Source organism: Gorilla gorilla, chromosome 10, assembly GCF_029281585.2.
Source record: "Gorilla gorilla gorilla isolate KB3781 chromosome 10, NHGRI_mGorGor1-v2.1_pri, whole genome shotgun sequence".
Lineage (NCBI taxonomy): Eukaryota > Metazoa > Chordata > Mammalia > Primates > Hominidae > Gorilla > Gorilla gorilla.
In genome coordinates, this window is record NC_073234.2 from 78822369 (window position 1) to 78842248 (window position 19880).

The 19880-nt window shown below is 34.9% G+C and overlaps 1 protein-coding gene across 22 annotated transcripts in view; it reads left to right on the top strand.

The window, feature by feature from the left end:
- C2CD5 (C2 calcium dependent domain containing 5) overlaps nucleotides 1-19880 on the top strand; it is a 96126-nt gene that overhangs the window by 72405 nt on the left and 3841 nt on the right. For 8 of the 22 annotated variants that reach the window (XM_019039164.4, XM_019039163.4, XM_019039161.3 and 5 more), the window contains 8 exons: nucleotides 172-270; nucleotides 747-836; nucleotides 1340-1427; nucleotides 2456-2542; nucleotides 12743-12793; nucleotides 13696-13797; nucleotides 15124-15314; nucleotides 18261-18407. In XM_019039164.4, the coding sequence (XP_018894709.1) occupies nucleotides 172-270; nucleotides 747-836; nucleotides 1340-1427; nucleotides 2456-2542; nucleotides 12743-12793; nucleotides 13696-13797; nucleotides 15124-15314; nucleotides 18261-18407 (855 nt within the window). The remainder of the gene's footprint in view (nucleotides 1-171; nucleotides 271-746; nucleotides 837-1339; nucleotides 1428-2455; nucleotides 2543-12742; nucleotides 12794-13695; nucleotides 13798-15123; nucleotides 15315-18260; nucleotides 18408-19880) is intronic. The other 14 variants (XM_055358440.2, XM_055358438.2, XM_055358442.2 and 11 more) reach the window with 4 other exon arrangements.

A 19880-nucleotide genomic window follows, 5' to 3' on the forward strand; every position in this document is an offset into this window, starting at 1 on the left:
TAAGTTCCATCTAAATATTTGTCTTTTTTTTTTTTACCTCCTTATTGCAATTAAAATACCATCCTTATTCTACTACATTAGTTAGTATTGTTCATTATTTGGCAATTTATCAACTGTTTAAATATTTAGTTAAAAATAATAAAATGACATGTTATGTCACCCCACATTTAGATGTTCACTTCAGTAAGAGTAATCAGATTAAGCAGCCTCAACCTGACTAATCAAGCTCTCAATAAGAACTTTAATGATCTCTGTGAAAATTTGCTCAAGGTAGGAACCTTCTGACTAAATTTTATTTCATGCGTCTATAATAATGAAATTTTAAGTGTCCATATTGCTGTATTATCTGTAATACCTTACGCAGTTGTGGGCTGAATCATTCTTACCTACTTACCTTACCTCTATCAGCGGGTGAGATACTAAAGTTGTCCTCTCCCCCTTACTATATCAAATTATAAAAGAAATAGTTTTAGTTAATAGCTTTAACTTCCATTAAAATCTAGTGTATACGTGTACATTTAAAAAAACTTACTATATTATTTTTTGTGACCTATTGACGATTAAATCTTACTGTCTACTTAAATATTAAAAAGTATATCGTTAGTGTAAATACACAAAACAAAAGTGGACCAGTTTTGTTTTATTTTTAACTCTCCATTTGCTATAATATAATGTACATAAAAAAAATCAGCTTTTAAAAATTTTTAAATAAAAAAGTGACATTACTAATATTTTCTGTTGTGTAGAGCCTGTACTTTAAACTACGATCTATGATCCCCTGCTGCCTTTGCCATGTAAATTTTACAGTATCTCTGCCTGAAGATGAATTAATTCAGGTAATTAAGATTTAGTCCATTATTAAATAGTCTTTATCTGATCTGTTTTATTATTTTCATTATTATCTGTTTCATTATCATAATTTTGCCATAATTAAATAACTTAAACATATACTAGTTTACCTCACAATATTAAAAAATATATGTTAGTATGCATTAGGCCATGTGTGTTTCTTTTTCTGAACTTTAGTTATCTGAGGGGGTAAGCACACGTATGCTTCAGCATGTATACAGTAGGATCTGTACCCATCATGTGGGATTTCACCAGTTCCCATTTTTTAGAGAAGGTTCTTGAGCTCTTTCTGGAATATCTAGATTTAGGTATAACTGTTTGGTATAGTTGTAGTTTGTGTATCATTTGAATTTATACATAATTCTGGTTGAGGATTTTAAGCAGAAAAGGTATTTGGTATAGGTTGTTCTGTGGTACTGAAAAAAATATGTAAGAAACTTAGTTTTGGCAGTGATTATTTTGCTAACCATTATTGTTTTTATAATTCTAGGTTACAGTCACGGCAGTCGCAATAACTTTTGACAAAAATCAGGCTTTACAAACCACAAAAACCCCTGTTGAAAAGTCATTGCAAAGAGGTAAATCTTTACTGGATAGGAAGTTCAGTTTGTGTTTGTCTGTGTTATGGTTCAGTGGTAAAATATACAGGACAGGTGGATTCAATAAATTACTTGTTTCTTGAAGAATATTTGCTGCTTTTTCTGTTCATCTTTATGAAGATAACTGTGTGGATAAGCATATGGCTGACTTGATATTTTTCACACACGACTGGGTGGTATTTGACTGATACTTACATAGAGAATGCTGCTGGTTTTTTAGACTTAAATTATAGCCTATTAATTCTGCAGTAATATAACGGTTTCTATACTAAGATCTCTGGCAAGGTCTTCAAGGCATCTGAGGACCTACTGATGTAGTAAGCACAATTGTGTGCCTGTGTATTATTTTCAGGACAAGTTCCATAGTGTTCAACAGATTCACAAAGGTGGCCTTAATCCAGTAAAATTTAGGAAGTAGTCTTAATATATATTCTGAAGAAATCCAAATTATTGGAAACTGTGTGTTCTGAAAAACACATAATGGGGGATACTATACTTTCTTGTATAGTCTGAATGATTTACTGGCAAAATGAAATATTCCTGATTAGTCCTAAACTTTTAAAAGTTGATTACATTCTACATGTATAGCATTGATAAGATTTGAGCAGTGAGTTAACGTCAGGTAGATGTATTAAATGATTATGTGTTCAGATATTTATCAAAGAAGACATGTAACCGGTTTAAGTATCACAAAAACTAGTAATGGACAAAGTGTGGGATATTAATTATTGTCTAGCATTTATTATTTGCAAAGCACTGTGCTAAGTGAGTTACAGATATTAATCTCTTAAAGCTTCACAAGAGTCATATCAGGGAATATAGCACCAGTCTCAGCATCATGCAGATGAACGGTTTCCATGGGAGAAATCAAGGAGAAAATGACCAGAATAAATTGGGGCGGGGAGATGGAGCTGAGAATATGTATATGTATGTTGTCACAGATTCTTAATTTTAAAAAATTAATAATAGATCATTACTAAATAACTGATATTTTCTTGCCTTTCTAGCCTCAACAGATAATGAAGAACTTTTACAATTTCCACTGGAACTGTGTTCAGATTCACTTCCTTCTCATCCTTTTCCACCAGCTAAAGGTTGGTTAAGTGAGGGAAAAAGCAGACACAAATCCTGGTTTCTAGTTCCTTTCACTGCTTCTTCATTATAGGCAATCTTACTAACCTTGAGGTGAAAATTTATCCTTCATTCCCTCATTATATGTTTCTTCATATTCATAAAGGGGAGAAATTAATGTTCCTTTTATTTTAATTTCTGAAGTAATTTCATTGTAAGTTATTAAGGTAATTTTTCCTATGATATTCCATTCTCATACCTTAATGTATTAAAGCTTTATTTTCAAAGGTTTGGATTTCCCACTGTAACTATTCACACATAGAATACTTGATATTTTATATTATATTTGGTAAGTTTTTTCCAGCAACAATTAAACCTTCACAAAAAGTTTTGGATTTTCATGCACAACAGAATGCTTTTTTTTTTCCAGAAGATATATGAAGAGGTTTTGAGTGGGAGTAGTACAAGTGAGAAAGGGATGAGCTTCCTGTCTTTGCTGTGGCAGTAATTGAAGAACATTGTTATGTACTTATATAAGACACTGCCATGTTTTTTTTCCAGTGCAAATTGATAACTCCTTAATTTTATAGCAATAAATCTATTTTGATCTGCATAATCTTTGGAGAAAAGTGGGAGGTATTGTTTTCCATTTCTCATCTGATTTTAGTATGATTTTTATTACAAAAAAATTTAAAATTACTATGCCTTATTTTGTAGCATTATGTATTAGATAAATGTAGTATGTGTTTTTCACTAAATTTATTTTGAGAAATGATAGTTATTTGAAATGAGCTATTCAACTTTTATGTCTTATAATACAATGGATATTATTTTATGATTCTTACTTGTTATTTGATACCAAATTATGTATAATACAGAATAGTTTTATATTCACTTTACATATATGTCAATAGAATCTTTATTAAATCAGTACAAGGTCTGTTTATATAGATAAATAGATCTTGTCTCATATTTCGAAGACAAAAAATAAGCTGCTTCCAGATTCTGAACTTTGTAACGTGGTAACTGTGGTCCTTTTTCCTTTTTGTCATCACCTAAAATTCTGATTTAGAACTCCATAGAGAATTGTAGCATATCTCAATGTCCTTGAAAGAATAGAGAGGAAAAATCAAATTCAAAGGTAATATGAGTTCAGATTTATGAATTAAATACAGCTTCCAGGCAGAAAGCAGAACTGTCAAGAGTCTTCTTTGGGCCGGGCCTGTTGGCTTATACCTGTAATGCCAGCACTTTAAGAGGCTGAGGCGAGAAGATCGCTTGAATCCAGGAGCTTAAGACCAGCCTGGGCAACACAGTGAGACCCCAACTCTACAAAAAATAAATAATTAGCTGCATGTGGTGGTGTGCACCTGTGATCCTAGCTACGTGGGAGGCTGAGGTGGGAGGATTGCTTGATCCCAGGAGGTTAAGGCTACAGTGAGCTGTGATTGTGCCACTGCACTCCAGCCCAGGCAATAGGGGGAGACCCTCTCTCAAAAAGAAGAAAAGTCTTTCTTGAATTCACTATACAGCAAGTTTTTTTTTCTTTAACATCTACTTTATACAGAAATTTGTATTTATTCAGGGTTAGTTCCAAATCACTTCTAGATATAATTTCATTTATCCTTATCCTGCAATAGGGGCCAAAAAAAAAAAAAAAAAAGCCCTAAAACCTAATCGACAAAGGTTTGATTGATTGTTATTCTGTAGGAAAAGGTATTTGTGGACTTGGGGTCCCTGTTAGCTCTGTTTTACTATGTTGTTAATACCTACTGAATTCTGCAGAAGATTAGATTTCAGCTCTCTAAGTTTGCCTTGTCTATAAGGACAACTTTCCACTTCTGCAATAGCTTTCAAAATGTTTTCAAAGGAGTTATAACTGGTGCTTATGTGATCATTAGTATATGGTATCCAAATGATATTTTGTGGACTAAAAAACAAGAAAGTAAGAATTTGAGTAGAGTAAGTCCTATTTGAACAGTACCTAAAATATTTGCAACTCATTTTAGGGAGAATTGAGAGGGACCGTGAGGTAGGTTGGAAAAGCAACTGACCTGTTTTCTCAGTTCTGCTATGGATTAGGCATGAGAACTTGGACCAATTGCTTAACCTCTTTGAGCCTCAGTTCGTCATGTGTAAAATGTGAAAAGATTCTCTCTAACCTTTAAAATTCCTTGTGTTTCTATAGTTTATGGTTCTTCAATTATTAACATATTCCCATTTCGAAAAGTAAATCAAAAGCTAAATTAATCCCCAAGGTCACACTGAGCGTCTGTATTTAATTTAAGTGTGTTCAGCTGGGCGCGGTGACTCATATCTGTAATCGCAGCACTTTGGGAGGCCGAAGCAGGCGGATTGCTTGAGCCTAGGAGTCTCTTCTCTACAAAAAATACAAAAAATTAGTCATGCATGGTGGTGTGCCTGTGGTCCCAGCTACCCAGGAAGCTGGGTGGTAGAATCACCTGAGCCCGGGGAGGTTGAGGCTACAGTAAGCTGTGATTGTGCCACTGCACTCCAGCCTGGGCGACAGAGTGACGCTGTCTCAGAAAAACAAAATAAAAAATGATTTCAAATAACTTTTAATCAATCAAACCAATAATTTTAATTTTAAATTCTGCTCCTCTGAACCATAGAGGTTTGTCAGAGGTACCTCTTGGCCTTCCAGGAGGCAAAGTGAAAGGGAGCAGAGAAGGATGGGATTGAGGGTAGGTCTCTGGATCCCCTACTTTTCTGAAACAGCAGCTTTGATTCCATGTGTTTTTATATATCCATCTTCTGTATGTGATTTCACTTGAAGAAAGGGTCTCAAAGAGTTTGAAAACCATTGATTGATTATGCCACCCTTTATTGTCATCATCATCATCAGACCATCACATCTAATACGAATATATGTAAAACTTTTTATACTAAGTGCTTAACTGTGAAACCTATGTGCTTTTCCTTGAATACTGCATTTAAAATAATCAGTAAACACTTAAAAGTGTATCTGTACCTTTCTGCCAATATTTCTGTAGTTTTGTAAGTTGTGGTTTATGTTGCGTGCTTATTTATTGTCTTGTGCTTCCTCAAGTCTTTTCAGGAGGACATGGGCTAAATACAATTTTTAAAGCTATCTCAAAATGTTTTGGAAAATTTGAGGGTAAGATAGGTTTTGAAAAGTTCTGAAAAATATAATAGAGTCTTAAAAATGGAGTAATTGCGTGTTGTAACATGACAGAAGGCAATGTCTGGAAAAATTCAAAAATAGCAATTTAGTGGAAATAGGAAGAGAGGAAGGTAAGAGTGTTAGGGATAAATGCTCAAAAGATTTCTCTGTTTTTTAAAATATGCAACCATAAGAGGCTTAAAAGTCGGTTACTAATACTGATAAATAAAAGTATAGTTTTTAAATCATTTTGTTAAGTTAAATAAGCTGATAGCTTTTTTTTTTTTACTTTCAGTAACTTTGAATTCCAGTTTATATTTCATGTTTTTAATCACAAATAGGATGATTGTTAAAATTTTTTATTTCCTTTTATATTGACTAGGGGATTAGTTTCAAGAGCTAAGCATAGTATGTTTATTAATATTTCCATCTTTTTACTTGTAGATAAACCTTTCATTGTCTTTTTGTGTTATTGAAAATGGGTGAATGTCATGTAAAGAAATGTTGCTTCAATAACATGTATCTTAATTCACAGTGTAGAGTAAGCCTGGACCTGAATTGTCCATCCATGTTCAATTTTTTCTTTCCATCGTTTATTATATTTGGTTTTGTTTTTAAAGGTAACAGAGTAGTTTGATGTATGTCTCAAATTTATGGTTGATTTGGTGTTACCTTGCTGGTTGTCTTGATTTTTCTGATTTGATATATTAACTGGTGCTGAGCCTAAATAATTTATTAAAGGATAGATGATATGGTATCAACATAAATTATTTATGTTTATACAAGAGTGTGTTATGAGAAAAATGATAGCTATAGCAAATTTTTAATACAGTTTTCATGTTTTTTTCTCATCATTGATATCCAAACCTGAGTTTTTCTCTGAAATGATTTTCAAGAGACTTTAAAAATAATGTGTGTATATATATATATATATATATATAGAAAAAAAGAATGAGCAAAATGGGGGGGGAATCTGGGTTGAGGTCTGGGAGAAGAGTAAAAAAAATCAGCGAGATTTTTCTCATAGATTTCAGTTTATCTCAAGAATTTTATACATGTAATTTTTATAAAAGGTTAGCATATTACTTCAGAGAAATATCTAAAGGCTTACATCTTGAGCTATTAGTTGCTGTATTGTAGGGCTTAAGAACTTATGTTAGACAAGTGTGTATAAATCATATACTACTTTAAATATATTTCAAGTTCTTAAAAAATATTACCTAAGGTAGGATAATCGTTTTCATTAAAACACTGATCATTTAAAAATTAAAAAGGTTTAATTAAGTCAATTTTAGTTTTAAATACCGTTGAGTGAAACTGTATAGAAGACTCTTTTTTTTTAATACCCACCTTGTTTCCTGCTTTCCTTTTGCTTTTACTAGAGTATTTCCTCGTGTTCAGTGGCATAAGCTATAGGCTGGCAGGAATACTCTATTCATTACATTAGCTGCTGACTGCTGTGGCAAGAATAGGTTAAATATAAAAACAAGTTGGCTTATTCCCACAATACATTGTACTTCAAAATTAGGTGTCTACGTCAGAAGTTTTTTATTGTAGGCTAGAAGAGTTACTTTTTCTTTGTTAAACCAAATTAGATTTTTTTTCTTTTTAGAGACAGTCTCACTCACAGATTTGGTTTTAAAATAGTTTAACTGTTTGAATTTAATGTCTTGCTAACATTATTTTAAAATAGCAATTAGAAGTGTACATTTGTAAAAAATACAGAAGTTATCTTTTACTTTTCCTGCCAACTAACGGTTTGAATTCTTATGACTATATATAATTCCTTATACTAATTAAAAGCATTTTATATATTAATAGTCCATTGCATGTCTGTTATTACTATTTTTTTAAAAAATATATTTTGTCACTATGACCAAGTGGCAGCAACAATAAAAAACAGTTAAAATTCTTGATGTTATTGGATGGCCAAATAATCAATGGCAAGTTTTAATTAAAAGGAAAGAGATGCTCAGGGGAAGAGAATGCAAAAAAGAAACTAACTAGAGGAAAATGTGTGAAAAACTCATCCCAGAAATGGGAAGGAAGGAAGGACGGAAGGCAAGAGAATTGATGGAGAAGTAGGAATAAAGAATCTTTATCTCTGTAGCTTCTTCAAGGCAGCTTGAGGACAGTGAAATCCACAGTTAGAGGAAGAGGGAGTAAAAAGCAAAGGAAAATTGCATTGAGTTACTGACAGAAAACGGATTATTTGGAAGAGAAGCTATAAAAGATAGGAGTGAGAGGGAGATTGCATGCTTGGAAATGGAAGCAGGAAAATGTAAGAAGGGGATTGAAGAAGAAAGACAAGTGGTTTAGAATGTCGTACACCTTTAATTAGAAACTTAAATGACCCAAATAGGGAAGTTAATTGTCTTTGTTATCTAATATATGTACTACCTAGGTATCACAGTTGAATTTTTCCCTTATAAACTGTCCAAATTGAAGCTAGTTCTGTCCTTCTGTGTGCCTTAGTAATTTACAACTGTAATATGGCAGTTTCCTTATCAATTCATCAATATTTGAGTATCGTTATAGATCAGGTTTATACTGAATGTTTAGATATATCATTTGCCTACCCCAGTCATGAAGTTAGATTTTATACTTATAAAGCATAACTAATCAATGCATTATCAATTGATGGAAATTCCTAAAGAAACATAAAACCCAGTTTTGATCATAATAAAACTGAGAATGTTTAAATAGGAAAATAAAACATAAATTATAATGACTCCCAACTGCATATATTTTAATTTACCAGAGAATCATGTCCAAATTTGTAGGAAGTTTTTTAGTTTTAGTAATTCTTAAAAGACATTCAGATAAGATTTTCTCAAATATTTTTTAATTATTTAGAGCAAAGATGATCTGCAAATTCTAATGATATAAAGTGAATAGATAGTCAAAAGAGGTACTGATCAGTGTAGAAATTTATTCCTGTATTTATCTTAGTTTGTTTGGTACAACTGTGACAAAACACTTGAGACCGTGTAATTTATAAAGAACAGGCATTTATTGACTCAGTTCTGGAGGTTGGAAGTCCCATATCAAGGAACCAGCATCTGGCAGGGGCCTTCTTGCTGTGTTATCACAGGGCAGAAGGGCAAAAAGAGAGCAAGAGGAGATCAAATCTCCCTTTTTATAATGGCACCAATCCCACCCATGAGGGTGGAGACCTGGCCTAATCAGGCCTTAAATGTCCTACTTTTTTTTTTTTTTTTTTTTTGAGACACGAGTCTCCCTCTGTTGCCAAGGCTGGAGTGCAGAGGCACGATCTTGGGTCACTGCAACCTTCGCCTCCCAGGTTCAAGTGATTCTCCAGCCTCAGCCTCCCAAGTAGCTGGGATTGCAGGTGCCTGCCACCATGCCTGGCTAATTTTTTTTTTGTATTTTTTAGTAGAGACGGGGTTTCACCATATTGGCCAGGCTGGTCTCGAACTCCTGACCTCAAGTGATCTGCCTGCCTTGGCCTTCCAAAGTGCTGAGATTACAGGCGTGAGCCACCGCACCTGGCCTTTTTTTTTTTCTCTCTTTGAGACAGGGTCTTACTCTGTCCCCCAGGCTGGAGTGCAGTGCTGCGATCTTGGCTCACTGCAGCCTTTAGCTCCTGGGTTCAAGCGATCCTCCCACCTCAGCCTCCTGAGTAGCTGGGACCACTAACACCCCCTTGCCTGGTTAATGTTTATCTTTTTTTTGTAGTGATGGGGTTTCAACATGTTGCCCAGGCTGGTCTCGAGCTCCTGAGCTCAACTGACCCGCTTAGGTTTCCCAAAGTGCTGAGATTACAGGTGTGAACCACTGCCCCTGGCCAGAATGTCCTACTTCTTAGTACTGTTACAAGGGCAGTTAAATTTCAGTGAGTTTTGGAGGGGACCTGCATTCAAATAATCGCTGCAGCTAACAAATACCTTTGCCATTGGTTACGACAAGTTATTTAGAAGAATGGAAAAGTCTCAGACTTTAGACGCACTGGAGAATGTCTGTTTGAGGGAGGAAGAATCCTTTTTGTCATTAATATGCTCATTTCCACTGAGCTGATTTTAACCTGGGTTAGTTTCCCTCCCACACCACTACACACAGGGCTTGTTAAATATTGCTGGAGTGCACTAGGGGAATAATAAAACCATAGCCCTGTATTGCTTTGCTAAGTTTCTAGGGTCATTTATTTGGGGCTTGCAGGGTTATCACTTAATGGTGACTTTTAAAAAAATGCAAAATAATCTTCTTCTTGCATTAAGTGGGAAACCAAATTATAATAGAAGCAGACTGTTGTGTGGCTTAATTGAGACTGTTTGCAGCTAGAAGGGGGATCTTGACATGAAAAGCATTTGTTTCAGACTCTTCCATATAGATCTACAAATGGCACACAAGTGAGCACAACTCAACAAAGCCTGAAAGACTTTTAAGGAGATTTCTACCCTTGAATAATGAACTATGTTGTTTCTAATTTAGTATTAGCCTAGAGACTGCGCGTTGTTTTATTTCTTTTAAACCAGAACTCCCAGTTGGTCAGTGAGCCAGACTGCATGTATCTGCAGTACCTTCTCTTTTGAAAAGCTTATCACCTGGGAAGCCAAACTCTGATCAGGAGGAGCAGAGGGCCTGGGAGTCTGAGGTCATCAGACATTTGAGGTATTCAAACCAGTCCAAGGTGCTGATGTCTATCTGCTGCTGGGACCAGCTGGCCTTGGGCCTCTTGGGCCTTTTTTTTCTAGGAGAAAAATTAAGATAGCAAGCATGTTAAAAGATGAACCTGCTCTCCCTAAGTGAAATCAAAAATCTTCTCCCTTAAAAACTTCGGTTTTTCAGATTTTTTTCAGATGCATTCGTATTTGAGGGCAGGGAATAAACATTTTCCCTCCCTTTTTTCCCTCTTCATCCTTTATATAAATTTTACTGGGTAAAAGTAATACATGTATATCGTGAAAAATTCGAATACTACAAAAATCATGTAGTCCAGAATAAAGCTCTCTTCTCCATTTCCTTCCCCAAGAGGCAACTACTTTTAGCAGTTTACTGTCTGTCTTTCAAAGATACTCTATTCATCCTTTTTAAAAAACACAAGTATTTTACATATCATTGTATACCTTGTTTTTTCCACTTGATGTTAGAGATGAGAACAGATATTTAATACATACTCAGGTAAGCTCTTTCTGTGTACATTTGCCATTAAAATATATGCAGTTCCTACTAGGGAATTCCATATTACTCAGATAATATCAAGGTATAGAAAAGATTTTCATTTTAGTGATTTTTCAGAAATTTTTAAGCCGTTCCTCTTTCCCCTGCAGTTTAAAAAAATGCACAGAATTGCTAATGCCAGCTATATGTTCTGTAATTCTACACCAACCAAATCTATACTGCACAAAACATATGAGAGCCTCAGGACTCTCTTGGGATATGTAAGTTAGGGGTAGGACAGTTGGTGTCCCGGTCTCTCCATTGAGTCTGTTTCTGTGCTGAGTGTCCCTACAGATGTGGTAAGCCTCTGAATGTCAGGTCTGTGCTGGTCTTTCTTTAGGTCCCATCTCCTCCTAGACTTCCAAAGTCCCTCAAGATCCTGAATCAGGAGGACTTTTCCTATCTAGATCTCCAGTCAGTGAGCATGATGGTCAGGGCATGTCCACAGTGTGGTATCCTCGTAGGCCATTCGTGGACCCCACCTGGTGATCCCTTTTATTCATCAGCTCTGTATATGTTGCAGTATTAGCTAGTGGTCAGTTGCTTTATGAAAACTGTGGGCCAGGTTCGGTGGGTCATACCTGTAATCCCACCACTTTGGGAGGCCGAGGCAGGCGGATTACCTGAGGTCGGGAGTTTGAGACCAGCCTGGCCAATATGGTGAAACCCATCTCTACAAAAAATACAAAAAAATTAGCCGGGCGTGGTGGTGGGTGCCTGTAATCCCAGCTACTTGGGAGGCTGAGGCAGGAGAATCACTTGAACCTGGGAGGTGGAGGTTGCTGTGAGCTGATACCGTGCCACTACACTCCAGCCTGGGCAACAAGATGAAAACTCTGTCTCAAAAAAAAAAAAATTGTGTTGGTGGGGTGTGGTGAGATACTTGCATTGTATTTTCAATTAGCAGCAACATTCTATGGTAGAAACATTCTGTACAAATAATGTTTTGAAAAGTTTTTTTATTAATTTAAGAATGTTACCAAAAAATCCACACACTAAGTAGAAATGAAAAAACGTATTTATCTATCTATACTTAAACTATACTATACTAAGGCAACCAAATTATTCTCAGTGCTTATCATGAGTTATTTCTAAATTGGCAGGACTATTCTTTTAGTTGTAAAATTCTTTCAAACAAAAATTTAAATATTCTAATGTGGGTAGAACATGAGCATTAAAAATAGATTATGAAGTTTTTTTATAGTGCTATTTAAATTTGTACAATACCTTAAATACCTGTAATAAAAAATATCAGGGAAAATTCTGGATGCTACTGTCAGGTTGCTGGAAAGGGAGTGATACTGGCTTGGGATTCCTAGTTACCTCTGTGATCACTCATTTTTTAGTTTCACAAAGTCTTGATACCACCAGAGGGAGCTGTTGATATCGAAGTCTTCGAATGAAGAAGTTGGTGGTGAGAGTTAAGACTAGGGAGCAGCTTATGCTGATCTGTGAAGCATAATCATTATCTTGTCTGTAATTTTTAATCTTATAGACTCTTCCCCACAGCAAACATTTTCCTTCCATGTTTCATTTCAGATATTCTTCCCAACACATTGACCCTTTTCTCTGCCTAGTCTCACATCCTGCTTTCATCATACTCACATTTGTTACTATGTTTATATTTTCTTGTGACTATAAAGTTTCTGAAACTCTTTTTGTGTTATAGTAAGCAAGTAGTCTCCTTTGGCATGGTATTTATGAACTGAGCTAGTTTTCATTTATCAATAGAAACTGCATTTTAAACCTAGATGCTTTTATTTGGTTTGCTTTTGCAATGAAGCCATAAAGATTTCCTCCTATTCTTCTGGCTTATAGAGGTATTAACAAATAACAAAGAAGAGGTACTGGCTTGTACTTAGCATCTGAGCTAATGTTGTTCATATTGTCTTATTAGAACACCTGGAGAGTGCAAGTTCTAACTCAGGTATACCAGCTGCACAGAGAGGTGAGTTTGTCTAATTAAGCAAATAGTCACCAAAGGTGTAAAATTCTAGTTTGGTGGTGCATAAAATTATAGACATTGAAGAAAATGCACTGGACAATATGGAATAGGCACCAAAATCTGGCTTTTTTTTTTTTGTAGGTAGAATATGTTCTTTTAAAAGCATCAATGAAACTAATATTTACATTTTTTAGTATGTTAATGGTTTCCCAGTTTCTAAGCATAAAATTTTAGCTCCTTAAAATTTTTTTTCCAGCTTAGCAGTAGTAAAAGTTATTCTTTTTAAAAGGGGGAACTTATGAGGCTCACACCTGCCCTGACCTGATATTATCAGAGGCTTTGTTGCCAAAAATCAGACATGGAAACAAAACATTAACAAAAATGGCCCTTTGGTTTTCCTCTTACTGATTGTAGAAAGAAGATATTTTAATAACAGATAAGTCAACTACTAACTTTTAAAAATATACTCTTCAACATTTGATTCTCTTTTTTTTAAATTTTAGGGTAAAACTAGGGAAATGAATTATTCATAAAGCTTTGATTATAAAATAAAATAGAAACAACTGAAATATTGTAAATTAAGAAGAATAGGAAATAAAGTTAAAGCACAGTATGTGGTCCTTTCATTGACATTTATGTTAGACCCCACTCAGGCTCTCCCTAGGAGACCACACAACTATGACATCACCAAAAATGCTCAGCCTGCTAACTGAGAACTTGGTTTTGGACAAATCAGTGTCTAAAGCTTGACTCTTTACTATCTCTCTTATCTGACTTGAAAAGGACCATTCTTTTTCTGAGTTACAGTTAAATTACATCATCGAAAGGAGTGTTAAGACGAGTAAGAGACATCATCCATATTTTTTTCTTTGTTTTTTTCTTTTGTTTTCTGTCTGTGTTTTCAGCAACGTCAGTTGATTACAGTTCCTTTGCAGACAGATGCAGCAGCTGGATAGAGCTCATTAAACTGAAAGCTCAGACCATAAGGCGTGGATCAATTAAGACAAGTAGGCGGATGTTTCTACCACATTATGATAATCTGAGAAACATATCCCTGATTTCCCAGTGGTGAAAGCTAGACCTTACTACCCAGTAATAACATTGCCAATCCATCATGTATTAGAGTGTGAAAGCTGCAGACTGTAATGGTCATTTAGGAAGAGCTTTTGAAAGGCCTTTAGATTTATTAGTTTTACCTATAGAATTGTGTTTTTAAAATTTTCCTTTTTGTGCAGGTATTCTTAAAAGTGTATAAATAGATATTATATCATTCTAATTGGAAGTAAATTGCCAACTCTCTTATTGAAAAGACATTCTTCCAGGACCCAAGGTACTATTTAGTATGTGGCATCTGTCGGTTTATTAAGTGTGATATGCAGAGGGCTAAACTAATAAAGAATTTATGGTGAGAAAGTAGTTATTACCTTACTGCTAGAATCAGAATCATTACTTATATGTTATCTTTACCCCATGTGTTTTGGTAAATTTTGAGGTAAATATATTTGAGTGAAAGAGCTTACCATACATTAAAAGGGGGAAAAAACTACATTTCACAAGAAATAATATAGGATGTGAAACCAGCCAGATCTGGTTCTGAATCCTAGAAGTGCCATTTTAATAGCTATGAGACCTTGGGCAAGTTACTTAACTTCTCTAACCTTCTATTTCCTCATGCGTGAAATGGGGATGATGATGATAACCTGTGTTTTTGGGTGGTTGTAAGGATTAGATATATATATATGTCTGGCTTATGGCAGTTATTTAATAAGTGGTAGCTATTATTTTTTTACTTTATAAACAACCAACTTTTAGCTAGCGGAGGTCATTATGTTAAGCTTTTAAAATTATGAGTTGGTTTTCAAAAAGGTTTGGAAAAAACCACTATCTTACAACTAGATAACATAAGGTTTATCTACAAGTTGACAGTGATGAAGTCGTCTGAAAAAGATGGAAAAATTGCACTGGGAAATAGAACAACTTTCACACTCTCTTTGTAATAATTTGTTCCTACAGCAGATAATTTTAATGCTCTGCCGCTTTTTCTTTTTCTTCACTTTATAACCAATCATTGTGTGTGTAGCTATACTGCATCAACATTTTCTTTTGCAGGAATGCCATTTTTCTTCCAAAAGAATTCCATTCCAGCATTTCCTCTCATGTTTTTCTGTCTCTCTTTTTTAATTGCATGCAGTGCATGATAATTTCTTTTCTTTCATGACATGGCTTAGCCTCACAGACAGCTGAATGTTGTCACCACTTATTTGGAAACCTCAGGGAATAATTGTGTTACCAGCGTCTGTTCTGAATGTTTTCTCCTTTTTCTCCAATTTTAGCCGTGACAGTTGAAAAAGCAAGTCCAGTGGGTGATGGAAATTTCCGGAATCGTTCTGCTCCACCTTGTGCAAATTCCACAGTTGGGGTTGTTAAGATGACACCTCTTTCTTTTATTCCTGGAGCAAAAATAACTAAGTATCTTGGGATAATTAACATGTTTTTTATTCGAGAGACTACTTCTCTTCGGGAGGTAATTTTATAGAAGTTATTTCATTTTTTAAAAAATTTTCTCTGAAGATTTAGTAACAAAACCAAACAAGTTTCAAATTGTTATTTTTTGCCAAAAATTTACAAATATTTATTTATATTTTAATAATCTATCTGGATTGAGTCTAGAGTTTATTTCATTTAGCAGCGAGGATTATCACAAGAATTGTGTTAGTTTTAAACCTATTTATTGTTAGAAATCTTAGAACCTTATCATATAGTAAATAAAACAAATATCTGTGTTCAAATAGAGGTTTAAAATAGCCCTGAAAGAACAGCTTCGTTTCCTCAGTAATTTAGCAATTTTTGACAGATCACATTTAGAAATAGTAGAGGACTGTATTACAGATACATGTCTAAGGAGATACTTTATGTGATTTAGCTCTGCTGTTTCTTCCTCCTGAGAAAGGAATGAAGCTGCTCATTTTTTACTCTCTCAGTTAGTGTATGAGGATGACATTTCTTCAGTCTTACCTCACACTGAGTATCATTAAACTTTAATTTGGTTTTTAAATAACAAGTTGTAATATTTTACTTGATGTGGGAAAAGTTCAAAATCAGAGTCAGCCTGTTATATCTTTTATAACACAGGAACTTAAACTTTAAAAAATTATGTTGTGTCATATGTTAAGGAACAGGGGCTACCAAGCAAATTAATATGGTGAATAGGGAAATTTTTTAATTACTGAGGTGTGACATCCAATAAGCTTTTCAAATTTTACTTCTGCTGCAGTTTGTATTTTTAAAAAGTATATTCATTATAAAGATGACTTAGCTGTGCCCTTCTTCACCAGCAGTATTTCTATACTTTCTTAGGAATAACAGCCTGCACACTGTCTTTAATATCATACTCACCATCCTGCGCCTAGCACAGTAGCTGGCATGGAATAAACGCGATATGTTTTTGTGCAAATAAATGAATAGCTTCTGACAGATTATTTAATTAATTAGATGGATGTTTTCTTTAAGGTAAATTAGGCCAGGCACAGTGGCTCACGCCTGTATTCTCACCACTTTGGGAGGCTGAGGCGGGTAGATTGCTTGAGGCCAGCAGTTTGAGACCAGCCTGGCCAACATGACGAAACCCCTTCTCTACTAAAAATACAAAAATTAGCCAGGCATGGTGGCACACGCCTGTAATCCTAGCTACTCAGGAGGCTGAGGCACGAGAACTGCTTGAACCTGAGAGGTGGAGGTTGCAGTGAGCCGAGATTGCGCCATTGCACTCCATCCTGGGTGACAGAGTGAGACTCTGTCCTTCCCCCTAAAAAAGATAAATTAGTTTTTATATCACTCTTAATTACATTAAGATGAAAAATAAACTATGAAGATATTCTCAAAAACCTTTTGATAGAGAATTAAAATAGATGATACTTCTACATCCATTTAAATTTGACAAAGATTAGGTGCGAAAAGCTGGCATATATTATGAATTAACCTTTTCTACTTGCTCTTGGTAGCACATGGATATTACACTATTTTGAATCCATAAAATTGTATTTCCTAAGCCTTCTTGACTACTTAAGCTCCCATGCCTCAAAATGTTGCTTCTTGGTAGGTTTTCCTTCAACAGAAACTTATAATAATAACTGTGTAGCACAGTATCCCAAATGTGTTAATTGCCTGAGTCGTTTTCTTACAGTTAATTAATATTTTTAAAATTAATCCTCTTTAGGTACTGTGTCATCAGAATTTTTTGATTTAATAAACAGGAAATTGATAAAACTCAAAAAATATACTGAACTATGATTGAGTTGGAGGCAGGCTGAAGCAACTCCCTTAATTCCCTGACTACAAAAAGAGATATCTTTATACAACTATATGTAGGATCCTCAGGCTTTTCAGAAAGATGTGACCCAATAAAATGGTTTTCTAATACTGCAGTCATTTTTTCCCCTTCACTTCCAGTTTAAAGTTGGAAATTTCCTCCTAGACTGTAAATAAGTCCAATAGAATTTGTGGAAACCTAGGTTGAAAAGCATTTTAAGCTATTGACTAGCCTTTGATTTCTGTCTTGCTTGTTTTTCAATATGGAAAAAGTACCCTGAACTACTGGATTTTATTTCCTTACAATTATGTATGGAATTCTTATTATATGCACCTGTTGAACTAGATGTTAGCATATAGTTGTATGCAAAACAGATACAGATACAAAACTGACCTAATGGAATTTACAGTCTGGTAGAACTGGAGCACGGTAGACATTAACAAATAATCATATAATTAGTATCTAATTACTAGGGAGAGTAAGTAATATAAAGAAATTGAACAGAGGCTATCAGAGTATATAATAGACTTCAACTTAGAGTTCACAGTCAGAGAAGGTATCTCGGAAGACATTATATGTAAGTTGGGACCAAGGAATGAATGAGTTGTTCTCTGAAAAAAAAAAAAATGAATGAAAAGTCTTCAGGAGCAACATGTGCCGGTGAGCCTGAGGTAGGAAGAGTCTCGCTTGTGCATTTGAGAAACTGAAAAAAAGGCAAGTTTAATTGGAACATGGTTGAGGTTCAGAATGAGAGATATAGATAACAGGTAAGTTTTATCGTTTAGGCTTATCATCAATTTGTTTAAATGATGATGAGCATGATTTGATGGAGATGTTGAAGGTGGAGGCACAATTTGAATTCTTGCCCTGCCATTTACTTACTAGCTAATTTGATCATAGCTAGTCATGGGCAAATTACAAATTCTCCGGGCTTCAGTTTTATCATCTGTAAAGTAAAGGTAGTAAATCCTTGCCTGGACATGTGTTCAGTCAATGTTTGTTCATTCATGCAGTAAATCCCCATTGTGAGGGAAGTTTAAGTTATTTGGTATATTAAGATAATTTAGGATGTTTTAATATATATTCTTTGACATTTTGTATGCATTCCTGTATCCATACACATGTATATATAGTATGATTTTCCTGTGCACTATTATTTAGGAAGGAGGAGTCAGTGGTTTTCTCCATGCTTTTATTGCTGAAGTGTTTGCAATGGTGAGAGCTCATGTTGCTGCATTAGGAGGGAATGCTGTTGTCTCCTACATAATGAAGCAGTGTGTCTTCATGGAGAATCCAAATAAAAACCAGGTAAGATGCAGTTAAAAATACCTGATTGGCGGGAACCTGAGAATTTCTTCCATGGCTTCCTACCCCTAACCCCCTCCAGAAGAGAATTGCTCTTTAGAGCCCTTTGAGTCTAGATGCGTAAGATATTTTAATGAATTTATTCATAACCATGGTCATACATAGTCACAAGTCAATACATGCTATTTCGACATCTCAGGTAACTAGGTTATTATTCTTAATCACATCTGGACTTTGTGCTCCTGAGTTACTGTTTCCACCCTCTTTTTGGTAGGTGTTTAGAATACAGTGATAGCTAACTGAGGAGAGCTAAAGATATCCTTTAGTTTGGACTATGATGCTGTCCAGTTTCAGCTGCCTTACTAATGAAGAGTATATCATAGTAAGGCCAGACTGCTTGCTTATTTCTAGTAAGTAGTGTTATTCTCTTAATGGGGGTGAAAGCAGTTAGTTTAAATCTTAAAATAAATTTCTAAATTTTGTGTTAGGATAATTCACTTAAAATTGTTAAAATTTTTTAAAATTAATCAACTATACTAAATAGTATGAAATGCCATAAAGGCAGTTCTTCCCAACCTGCTTCTCTTGGCACACATCAAAAATCCTATTTCTGTGGTCCACTGGTACACTATGATGAATGCATGAAGCTGTATGTGGCTGCTGGTAATTGGCCCTGCGTTTCTGATCCAAGTGACTCCCCTAAGAGCAGAGGGGATGAATATCTTGGCAGACACAGAGCTTAAGAAGCTCTAATATAGACTAATTACTTATCATTTAAGCAGGAGTAAGAATGAATAGATGTGTATATGTATATATATTTTTTGCCCCTACCTGTACATCTGGATAATTGTAACCAAAGACAAATCATTTAAATTCTTAGTATCATTTTTTCATTAATAAAATTATCTTATAGTGAAAGTGAGTTGCTGTCATAAATATATAAGCAGTTTGAAAAGACATTATGGAAATGCAAAATTGTTTTAGCTTTATTTAAGAGATAGGGTCCTGCCATGTTACCCCGGCTGGACTTGAACTTCTGAGCTCAAGCGATCTTCCCACCTCAGCTTCCCGAGTGGCTGGGACTACTGGCACATGCCACCACACCTGACTGGTTTTAGTTTTATTTTGAAATCATGAAGTTTAATCAGTTTCTTCAGAAGGGTACTTCATTTACTAAGTTCTTTTCAGGTTTTCTTGATAGTTTATACATTTTTGTAACTCATGGTATACTAAACTTCATTAACATGTTGAAGAAAAATAGTGATAAACAAAACTATGAGACAACCTTCTGATAAATTTTGGCAATGGCTAAGGCACGTTAGAGGGGGAAGGGAAGCTATGAAACATCCTAGGAGGATTTTTGGTAGATAATTGGGGCATATCTAAAGCTCAGTGAGGCTACTGCAGTTCTGGATTTGCAGCTAGCTTATTGATAAGATTTGGAGTGAAGGAGATTGTGTGGAGTGGTCAAAAGGG